Source organism: Artemia sp. Qi Xiang Cuo, chromosome 11, assembly GCF_049724085.1.
Source record: "Artemia sp. Qi Xiang Cuo chromosome 11, ASM4972408v1, whole genome shotgun sequence".
Taxonomy (NCBI): Eukaryota; Metazoa; Arthropoda; class Branchiopoda; order Anostraca; family Artemiidae; genus Artemia; species Artemia sp. Qi Xiang Cuo.
The window spans coordinates 8,947,544-8,959,547 of NC_142804.1; the positions used below are offsets into that span (position 1 = coordinate 8,947,544).

A 12,004-nucleotide genomic window follows, 5' to 3' on the forward strand; every position below is an offset into this window, starting at 1 on the left:
TTGGTAGCCACGGGCTTACAAGGCTTGAGTTTAATCAGGTGCCTTGTATTACACCCTGTTCTTGCCGGTTCAGGGAGCAAATCTCGGTGCTTGCTTGACTTTAAAAGCTTCTGTCCAAGGGCCATTGTAAGCTGGTGTTGTCTGGCATCAAGTCCTTCTAGGCATAGGATTTTGAGCCTATCATTATAATTCGTGAATTCCGGGCCTAATATCACACGAGTAGCTCGTTTCTGCACAGTATAAAGGTCATTTCGTTGCTCTTTACTTAGCCCCGGATGCCACACAGGACAAGTATACTCTAAAATACTCCGAATGTACAGTTTATGAAAATTCAACAGTGAAAAATAACTAAAACCGAATCGCCGAATTGTGACTAGATTACGCAACGCTATATTCGCCTTCTTAGTACAATTATTTACATGATCCATCCATGACATTTTTGAGTTAAAAGTCAAACATAAAATTGTCATATTATTTACAATTGGCACAATTATACCACTTTGACTAAGAACTTTTTTTTTTAAACGAGACTCTCATAAGTGCTGACTTTTTCCTATTAATTGAAAGCCGTTTTTTTCACAGTCAGCCTCCAAACGGCGAATTATGCCACCCATTCTAATCATGGATCCTAGCTTATGAAGTATCAGCAATGATCATCTGCAAACTTCGCTCTGTTTTCATGCCAAGTCGCAATTTTGTTACACAGTATTAAAATTAAAAAGGTCCCGTTTTGGTACCTTGGGGTATTCCACAGAAAACTTCAAGAAAATCCGATTGTACCCCATCAGCACTAACACACTGTTGCCGTCCGTGTAAAAAACTATAAACAATCCGAATTGAAAAAGATCTAAAATCTTTCATTGACTCAAGAATATCTGGAAGGCCTGATTCGTCAACAGCCTTTACTTAGTTTACTCGTAATATTTCTGCAAGTGTATCTTTATTTTCTATATATTCCAGGACTACTTCCACATAAAATAATGTACTTTGCTATACTTTTCGATAAATCCATACTGGCAGGGATCTATTTTATCACAGAAATCTTCTAGTAACCATTTCTTTAGAAAATGTTCGAAAACTTTAGATACAATAGGGGTCAAAGATATAGGTCGTAGGTCACTCACCCCTTTTGGATTCGAAACTTCAGGTATTGGCGTTACAACTGCTTTTTTTAAATCATCAGGAAAGGTACCACTCAAAATACATTGGTTTAAAAAGGCAGTCAGAGCTTCAGGTAGAAAGGCTGCGTTTTCTTTGTACAGGGTTGCTGGAATGTCTCCAGGGTCAGCTGCCTTATTGGGGTCAAGTCTCTCAAGAACCTTTGCAACTTCGAGAGGAAAAATCCCAGGTATTTCTGATGAAATAGCCAAGGGGGGAACACTGGAAATAGTTGGACTACTTATCCTAATACGCGCAAAATACGTTTTATTTGCAGTGGTGTTAAGCTTAGTCCAAGCTTTGTCGTATATACTTACACTGTTCCTTACAGAGGAGCCGGAAACAAGCTGCATTCTTTTATAGCAACTAGTTGGGTTTGTGGATATAAGCACATTAATTTTCGAGCCATAGGATTTCTAAGCCAATCTACATTCATTGAACATTTGATTTCTCTGCTTGGAAGATTCACCTGTCTTCCCCTTTTTATGGAGCCTTTTGCGTTTGCGTATCAGCCTTTTCAGACGCGAGTTAACTCAGGGCTTGTCAGCTGAGTTTACTGTGACTGTCTTCTCTGGAAAATACACATCATAAGCTATCCGTATGTCAGTTGAAAATATTCTATACATGTCGTTGACATTGCAGTTTTCGTACAAACTTTTCCAGTATTTCGAAATAGCCCATTTAGCGAATAGCTCTTTTACAGACTCAGTCAGAGGCCGGCTGTTTTTAAACCTATTCTCTTTTTTCAACTGCGTCAAGGCTTTGTCACAGACGTCACTAACGTTAGAATTATCTAATGACGCTTACATCAAGGCTTTGTTGCTGACTTTAGTTGCGTCAACGTTAGTTAATGACGCTTACATTAAGAGATCCTCGCTGATGTCACTGAAGTTAAGGCTGTTTAAAGATTTTTATATCATAACCTTCCAACTGACGTTAACACAGCATGACGTCTACATTAAGTCTTTGTCGGTGACGTCAACGACGTTAATGTTATTATTTCATGAAGTTTACATCAAGGTTGTGCTATTGACGTTGGTAAGGTTAATATCAGTAAGTGGCGCTACTTCAAGGCTATACCGCTTCAAAAACACCCCTAATGCTGTTTAAAAGACCTGAATGGAGATTATTTTTTCAGGTGCTAGCCACGGACATGTCTAAGCATATGACCCTTTTAGCTGACCTCAAGACAATGGTTGAAACAAAAAAAGTGGCTGGTTCTGGCATCTTGTTATTAGACAATTATACAGACCGAATTCAGGTATGGAATTTTGAATGATGTTGAAAATATATGCTGTGTTCTTTAGATTAATAAATGAATATTAACTAATTAATCATTATTTAACAACGTCAGTAGAAATTTATCACCAGATTTTTTTTTAAAGCAAGAAAAGCTAATCAAAAATGAACTTTAATAACAATTTTAACCAGCTCAACAAAGTTGAATGTCAAACCACTCTCTCGACGACATTAAATGGTCTCGTATTAACCAGCTTTGCATCTTCATGAAAACTTAGAGGAGACTCCTGATCAGGGTTGCCGGTCAATTAAACAAAAAACATGGCCGGCCTCTATGATAGTTATAATCAGTTTTAATTAGTTACTTTTAAAAAATTTCTATTTTTGTTGCTATTAAGATTGCTCTGTTGTTTGTTCTGGTTTCATTGAAAGTTACATTAATTAATGAGAGGTTACAGTAATTAGTGACATTAACCGATAGTCAATGTCTTCTTGTTTATTTTTTTGGGAAATGGAATTCAAAAGTCCATAATAGAAATAAAAAGATTTCCATAAGTGAATTCACTAGCTTATTAAAGTCACAACAAAAATAGGACCTATCTTTGTAAAGCTTCTGGTCATGTACTAAAATGTTAAGAAACATATACGTGATATTTTTCTGAGAAAATTAAAGGCAATTTCAAGCAGATTCACACTGTGCATGTTTCAGTGCTACGTTGTTAACACTTAAACTTTTCTTTTCACACTTAATCCAACCTTTCATACTTAAAAAAGGTCTTTTACACTAGGCTAACCCGAAAATCTATAATCATCTTTAGCCAACTATTCTCAGATTAAAACTGTGGAATCGAGATAGTGATTCAAGCTCTGATCAAAGGTTAAAGGCTTTCTAGAACTTGTTATCAAAATTTGTTAATTAATCATCCAGAAAATACATTTTATTGCTGCTGTATTGACTATTTTCTATAACGTTATAGGGCCCGGGGTTAAATATTTTCGGCAAGGCTGGGTAGCAGGCTTGCTACCGGTCCTGTAAAAGGACCCGGCAACTGAAACATCGACAATTATCAACTGAAGTCCAAATGAAGAACTTTGCAAGAAAAGACGTACGAATGTAAAATAAAACGAAAATTTTCAAATTCTGTATTTAGACTCACGTACTTATTTCATGTTTCATTATAGTTTCCTATTTCATGTTGTTGATTTTTTTTTCCGAGTTATGGAATTTTTTTTCCAAATAGAGGCCTTGAAATTTGAAAACTTAAGCTTTCAGAAGAAATTGCTTCTTCTAGATTTCCCCCCTCTAGATAAAAAAAATCATTTTGGAGTTGCCATAAGAAATAACTTTTACTGGTATTTTCTTTAAGAAAAATAGAAAAAAAACAACAAAGTTGTCCCTCCCTAGGTTTTGGAAAAATTGGTTTTAAGCTCTCTAGAAGTTGTTTTCAAAACTTATTAATTTCTCATCCAGAAACTCCATTATATTGCAACTTAATACGGACCAGGGTTCAATCCGAGCTGCCGCAATACTGGGTGCTGGGTGACTGGCTTGCAACCTGTCCCTGTAAAAAGACCCGGCAACTGAAACATCGACAATTATCAACGCCCTATGCGCCCTATGTGAATGCCCCTGAGGGATCTTCATCCTTTTTTATCCTATTGTAGCGTAGCATAGACTTAGGTAGAGCAAAATTCTATGTGATATTTAGTGCTACTTCGCACTGCACACATGAAGAGTAAAATTTGCTCTTACAATGAAGCGTAAAGTCTGAAGACATGCTAGTGTGGAAGGTTCTACGGCGCAGTGTGAAGGAACCTAACAGTTTTAGTTGGATAAAAATATTATAAATTTAGTGGAGTTTTTCAATAGGAGAGTGTAATTTAAAATTTTCTTCTTAATCTAAAAAAACTTTAAAAACAGATACGTACACAGGGATGGAAGATCTTCTATCCCATTTATTTTTTTCTGTAATCTCCAGGTTTAGAATTCCCCTCATTTTCTTATGCTTTTCGTATAATTTGCACTTCTTTCAGGTTTTTGACGAATCCCCTAATCCGTGTTGTTTTCATATTTCGTTTCTCTATTTAATATTTTCTATATTTTGTCCTTCTGATATCGTGCAGTTTCTATTATCTTCGGATTTTCAAGTTTTCCTTCTTCTATCTTCTCTGCAGATATTAAATCTTCTCTGCGTTTTGTGTGTGGATGGCTCGTTGCTATATTATTTATGTATATATTTTCTTGAAGTCATGGCTAGTCAGGGTAACTTTAATTCTTTAAAATATTGAGCAATATGTCAAGAATTTCAATTACTTTATACTTGACAGATAAGTATCTATTGGAGAAGGAATCTTCTGAGATCCAAACCCTTAGATATCCGTATCGTTGAGATCGACGCAATAACTAAGAATGTCGGAGACATTGAGCAATAACTCAAGAATTTCAATCGTTTCATGCTTCAAGATGTTTTCCCCTGTGTTCCTTTTAAACATGTCTAAAGGTGATCTTAAATGAAATTTGTTCCTTTGTTCGAACACGAAGGTAAATACCAAGCGTCAGTTTTTTTCTCCCTAGCAAATACTTGGGTCATACCTTTAGCTTTTTTTGGGTTAGGGAAAGAAACCTTGTAAAGGATATTCCGAGAGCAGTCAAAAACATATGTATTTCGAAAAGCTTCGGTGAAGTTGGAATTATTATTAATTATTATTATTATATTATTAATAATAATATAATAATAATAATAAATAAAGTTGGAATTAAATAAGAAGAAATTTTAGGTACAACTTAGAAAATTCATTATTCCTATTGGAAATATAAAATTATATTAAGATATAATTATATCTTAATAATAGTTGCTCCAGTCCAGTAGACTGGAGGAACTCCTTTTCGAACCTATTGCATCATAGCTTGTAAGATCTCCCATAAGAGGAACCTGTAATGGATGTACAATGTTTAGACAACTTCAGTTCTCAGACTCTATTTTCTTGGTCTAAGAAAAAGTCAATTTCCATCTACATTGCCTTCTAAAAAAAATCCTAAAATATTTTCAAACAGTTCGTGGTAACGAACTGTAAGTAAGGAGTGACCCGGCTCAATAGTAACCGAAACTCTAAAAAACGGAATGTTGATACCAGTAGATACCAGTAGATACATCAAATGAATTGGGTTTTTATGCTGATTTCAAATATATAAGTTTCACCAAGTTTAGTTTTACTCACCAAAAGTTACGAGCCTGAAAAAATTTGCCTCATTTTCGAAAAAGGGGGGAGACATCCCCTAAAAGTGATAGTATCTCAATGAAAATCAAACCATCAGATTCAGCGTATCATAAAATCCTACTGTAGATGTTTCAGGCTCCTAACTGCAAAAATGTGGAATTTTTGGCCAGAAGAAAGATCACGGATGTGTGTTTATTTGTGTTTTGTTATTTTTTTTTCTAGGGGTGATCATATCGATCCAGTAGTCCTAGGATATCATGAGAGGGCTCATTCGAACGGAAACTAAAAGTTCTAGCGCTCTTTTTAAGTGACCAAAAAATTTGGAGGGCAACTTGGCCCCCTCCCACGCTCTTTTTTTCCCGAAGTCACCCAATCAAAATATTGAGACAGCCATTTTGTTCAGCATAGTCGAAAATCTAATAAATATGTCTTTGAGGATAACTTAAATCCCCACAGTTCCCGGGAGAAGGGCTGTAAGTTATGAACTTTGCCCATTGTTTACACATAGTATTGGTTATTGGGAAGTATACAGAGATTTTCAGGAGGAATTTTTTCTGGTGGGGGGGATGGAGGCGGGAGCGGCGCGGGAGGATCTTTCCATGGAGGATGTTCTCAAGGGGGAAGGGACATTTCTATGAAGGGGTGCCGAATTTCCCAGCATCATTTAGAAAACGATCAGAAATTAAATAAAAAACCTGTTTTTTCAACTGAAAGTAAGAAGCGACATTAAAACTTAAAACGAATAGAAATTATTACGTATATGAGGGGGTTCACCCCCTATTAAATACCTCGCTGTTTACGCTAAAATTTTTTTTAGCACTTTCAAAGAGCTATATATTCTAATTAAACGGCCTTTGTGATTCAGGGATTTGTGATTCGAACAAAATTTGAACTTTAACGTAAAGAGCAAAATATTGAATAGGAGGAGAACCCTCTCATATACGTAATAACATATACGTAATATAAAAATAAAAATAAGCGATACGTCTGACTGCGTCTCACAATTTTGTTTTTTAAAACAATAAAAAACTTTAGCGTAAAGAGCGAGGCGTTGAGGAGGGGACAAACCCTTTCATATACGGAATAATTTCTGTTCGTTTTAAGTTTTAATGTTGCTCCTTACTTTCAGTTAAAAAAAACTTTTTTATTTTTATTTAATATATGAAAAGAGTGGGCTTATAATGCTGATTCTAAATATATAAATTGCATTAAGTTTAGTATTACTCATCAAAGGCTGCGAGCCTGAGAAAATTTACCTGACTTTTGAAAAAGATGGAAAACACCCCCTACGAGTGAAAGAATCTTAATGAAAACCACACCATCAGATTCAGCGTCTCAGAAGACCCTATTACATAGGTTTCAAGCTCACATCTGCAAAAATATGCAAATTTGTATTTTTGCCATAAGAAAGATCACGGATGCGTGTTCATTTTTTTTTCTTTTTTTTTTTTTCAGGGATAATCGTACCGACTCGGTGGTCCTAGAACATCAAGATAGGGCTCATTCAAACTGAAATTAAACGTTATAATTCCCTTTTTAAGTGACAAAAATGCTGGAGGGCAACTAGGCCCCCTCCCCCGCCCCTTTTTTCCCAATTTCGTCTGATCAAAATTTTGAGATAGCCATTCTGTTCTGCATAGTTGAAAAAACCCAACTAATATACCTTTGAAAAAACAAATTCCCCCTAGAGCCCTTATGGAAAGGTTTTGAAGTTATTATGGGAAGGGAAGCCCTAATGGGAAGGGCTGCAAGTTATGAACTTTGCCCATTGTTTAAATATAGTATTGGTTATTGGGAAGTATAAAGAAGTTTTCAGGGGGGATTTTTTCTAGTATTTGGGGCAGGGGTCTGGGGTTACGTGGGATGATCTTTCCATGTAGGAAGTTTTCATGAGGGAAGGGAAATTGCTATGAAGTGGGCGCCGGATTTCTCAGCATTATTTAAAAAAAGTCAGAAATTAAATTAAAAAAACAATTTTTTCAACTGAAACTAAGGAGCAACATCAAAACTTAAACGGACAGAAATTATTACGTATATGACTGGGTTCGCCCCCTATTCATTACCTCACTCTTTGCGCTGAAGTTTTTTTTGTACTTTCATCAGAGCTATTTATTCTAATCAACGACATGTGTGATTAAGGGGTCCTCCTTCAGGAATAAAAACAAAATTTGAACTTTAGCGTAAAAAGCGAGGTATTGACTAGGGGGCAAACTCCCTAATATAAGTTATAAAAATATACGAATATAGGAGTTCGTTACGTAAGTTAATTCGTAAGTTACGTCAGAACAAAATTTCGAGAAAGCCATTTAGCCAAAAAACAGTAAAATTAATATGCAAATTTCGTTTCAATTATTCATGTACGGTGAGCCAAAATCAAAGCTGCATTAATTCAAAAACGTTCAGAAATTAAATAAAAAAATAAGTTTTTTTAACTGAAAGTAAGGAGCGACATTAAAACTTAAAACGAACATAAATTATTCCGTATATGAAAGGGGCTGTCCCCTCTTCGTCACCTCGCTCTTTACGCTAAAGTTTGTTATTGTTTTAAAAAATAAAGTTGTGAGACAGAGTCAAACCTTAGTGTAAAGAGCGAGGCGATGAGGAGGGGACATCCCCTTTCATATACGGAATAATTTCTGTTCGTTTTAAATTTTAATGTCGCTCCTTACTTTCAGTTAAAAAAAACTTGTTTTTTTTAATTTAATTAGAGAAAGGGATAAGGGTCTTAGTTTAAATCTTAAACATTAATTTTATTAAATAGAAAGGAAAAGGGTGGTCGGATGACACTTGCCACGAATTTCATGTTTTTAAATTATTTTCTTCAGTCCTTATCTTCCCCTTTTATGATAACTCACCCCCCCCCCTCCAAAAAAACGGAAAAAGGATTAAGACACAAGAATAAAAAATAAATCCTATAGGATATTCTAAACCTATTTCACTTGTATTTTGCAATAAAGCTAGAACAAGTTCAACATAGGTTCAATACATAGGTTCAACAGGTAGAATATTCCTAAATTCCTTCTCTTTTTAATTCTTTTTATTTGTCATACTTTCCCTTTGGCTGCTGAAATCTACTTAAGGGGGTAGGGATTAGAGGGAGTTATCGTCTACGGAGGAGATTTTCCACCGAGGACATTTTCTGGGTGGGAATTTATCAGGAGGGAATTATCTGGGAGAAATTTTCTAGGGGGTATCAGCCAAGAACCAGTGAAAAGACTACCCGTCCAAAGTTCTATCTAAAAGTAGCAGCATTTGCATCGACATATTTAACTTACCAGGATACTGGGGACTGGTTGGGAGAACTACCTCAATTTCTTAGAAATTTAAGATTTTTTTTATTCAGCAAAACAAGACAAATATAGGAGATTAGAGAGAAGAGTAAAATATTTGACTTCTTGGAGAGACGGAAAAGAAGGGTATCGCTAATGAATAGTATAAAGCTTGATAAGATAATCTATTAGGTGCGTTGCGTAATAGCCGTACCCTGTTTTGACAGTCATGGTCCTTAATCCATTTCTTCTTGGTCAAGTGCATGGTCGAGTTCCACCAATGTTCCCTTCTAAAGAAATTTAGGAAAAATTTTTAAAGAGAGAAAAAAATGAACTTAGATCTTATAAATTCATATTTAAAATTCCGAGAACCATCTAATTAGAACAATTTTGAGAAAAATAAGGGTCCCGTCGGCTAAAAATACTTCATCGCTTTTTTTTTTCTAATGAATAATATACTTTTTCTTCAGCTTTCCCTTGGATCCCGTTTCTTTCCTCTTTTAAAATAAAGAAGAATTTATAATTGAACTATAATTTAATTTATAATTCTACATTCATATTTAAAATTCCAAGAACCATCTAATTAGGACAATTTTGAGAAAAATAAGGGTCCATTTGGCTAAGAAATACTTCTTTGTTTTATTATTTTTTCTTAATGAATAATATACTTTTTCTTCAGCTTTCCCTTGGATCCCGTTTCTTTCCTCTCTTAAAATAAAGAAGAATTTATAATTGAACTAGTGCCTTAAGCCTTCCAAAAGCAAAATGTAAGCACAAATAAAATTACATTCACAAGATTAAATAATGAAATGGTAGCATAGTAAGAATATAAAAAGGGTTAAAAAATATTCACTATCAAGATCTAAAATTGAATTTTTGTTTGGCAAGTTGGAAATCAAAATTGAAAATTGAAATTAGAAAATGGAAAATAAAGTTAGAAAGTAGAAATTAAATGACCAAAAAGTAGTCAATTTAAAAGGTTAATGTAAAAATAAGCCAGAATCGGAAGTAATTTTAAGAATATTACTATTCTTCCTTAATTTTAACAAAAAAACCTCTTCTTCAAGAAATTCTCATTACATTTCAAGCTCCCACAGTACACCAGTAATCAATCAAAAATAATTTTTATTCCTAAGAGATTAAGTTATTCTTCAATGCTTAGAAATTGTCGATTCAAATCCACTTTGTAATCCAACAGAAAGGAAAATGCGCCAAAACCGCCATTTTGCACAACAGCCTCAAAAGGAGCGGCCAAATGGCGTAAATGGAGCAAATGCGCCCCATCTGGCAACTGCTCATGATGTCAGCTTTATAATTTGGATATGAGCATACAAAAGATATTGTGATACAATGAGGAAGTAGGAGACTTATGTATGAGCGTCGGCCTAGCGAACAAAATTTTCTACTAGTGTTTATGTCGCTGGGAGTACCCTTTGGACTGTGCAGCTTACAGATGGTGTTGATGCAAAAGTGACAGCCTTAAAAAAAATAATCCTAGGGAGGTACAGAGTAGACCCCGGAGCCGCGCCGATAAGGTAAGACCGGCGGCGGGGCCAAAAACAGCGCGCCGCCACCGCACCGACGGTAAGATGTCGGCGGCACACCGCCAGCATCCGAAAAGTTTTTTTTTTGGCTTCTTTATAGAATATATGTCATGTAGGCTAAGGCTGAACTGCTGCTTTTTTATTGCTATTGGCTGCTCTTCTGGACATTATTCATTTTTTCTTTAGGGGATTCATTCCAAATTATAATCTCATAAATACCTAATATCAGCTAAATTGTAAACCGCATCTAAAAGGAGTAAATTTATCAGACTGAAAAATACATGATGAACACTTCGCATGAGAACACTTCAATTACAATGAAACAAAAAACACTTAATGGTTTATTCGGTATGAGGAAAAATGAAGTGCCAGCTATTTTCTAAGGTAAAAAATAAAAAGCTCATCCGTTTTAAATGTAATTAAACGAAATAATATGCAGACTGAAGTAGCTCCAGGAATATGTTGAGATTTTCTTCCTAGTTCGTCACTTTTAATCCAAGCAAAATGTTAGGAGACTTAGTATCAATTATTGAGTTTAAGCTTTGATTTCCAAATGCTCACAAAAATTACCAAATCACCCAGGTTCAAAGCTTCTGCTATGTTCATATCCATGGAAATCTCCAAAGAATTTCTTTTTAAAATAGCTTTCAATTCTATTTAGGGGTATTTAGCCTTTTTTGCTTTTCTTCAAGGCTTTGAAAAAAGTGTTACAATATTCCAAATGTTGCATTTGTTATATTTGTGCATATTTTTGGTCATCATTTGTGGGGTGATCGAATTTTTTAAACCACTGTAGATATGTAAGAACGTTGCAACATCTAGTGCCCTGAGGTCATAAGACTGTCAAAGACTCCTCTTGAACCTTCCAAATTGAAAGCTTTTATTATTACCTGGCCTTTTAATGTAACTTGGGCACTGGACCAAGGGCGCCATTGTCACTCGAGCGCAACGTTAGGTGGGTATGTCGATATCGCTTTCGTCACGCCAATTCGTTTTAGTGTGAATCTGCCCGGTACTTATGAATGAATGTTTTCACAGTAAACTCGCTTCATCAATAAGGAAAAAAACGAGTTGAACGCATGTGTCCCTTTCCCTTTGGACGATAAAACTATACAATTGCTGTATCAAATATAACTCACGAAAATCTTGTTAATATTTGTCAACTTTTCAACTTTTTGGCATCCCTGCTTTCAATAAAAAAAAACAATCAAGGTACCATCACTTAAGTATAGTAACTCCATATCCCCCCCCCCTCTGGATACCATCTTGATAGGATACCGTCTCTGCTTTAAATAAAAAAAATAATTAACTTATTGACATCCCTGCTTTCAAAAAAAAATTAGAGGTATTATCATTTGAATATGATAGCTCCCTACCCCCTCCCCCCCCCCGCTCTGGATACCATATTGATAGGATACCGTCTCTGCTTTAAATAAAAAAAAATAATTAACTTTTTGGCATCCCTGCTTTAAAAAAATTGGAATATTATCATTTAAATATGATAGTTCCCTACCCCCCCCCCTCTGGATACCACCTTGATAGGATGCCGTCTCTGCTTTAAATTAAAAAAATTAA

General features: G+C 35.2%; 1 protein-coding gene across 6 annotated transcripts in view; it reads left to right on the top strand.

Annotated features, from left to right (window-relative positions):
- dnc (phosphodiesterase dunce) overlaps positions 1-12,004 on the top strand; it is a 562,555-nt gene that overhangs the window by 537,525 nt on the left and 13,026 nt on the right. For all 6 annotated transcript variants that reach the window (XM_089096264.1, XM_089096265.1, XM_089096266.1 and 3 more), the window contains one exon: positions 2,297-2,419. In XM_089096264.1, coding sequence (XP_088952390.1) covers positions 2,297-2,419 — 123 coding nt within the window. The remainder of the gene's footprint in view (positions 1-2,296; positions 2,420-12,004) is intronic.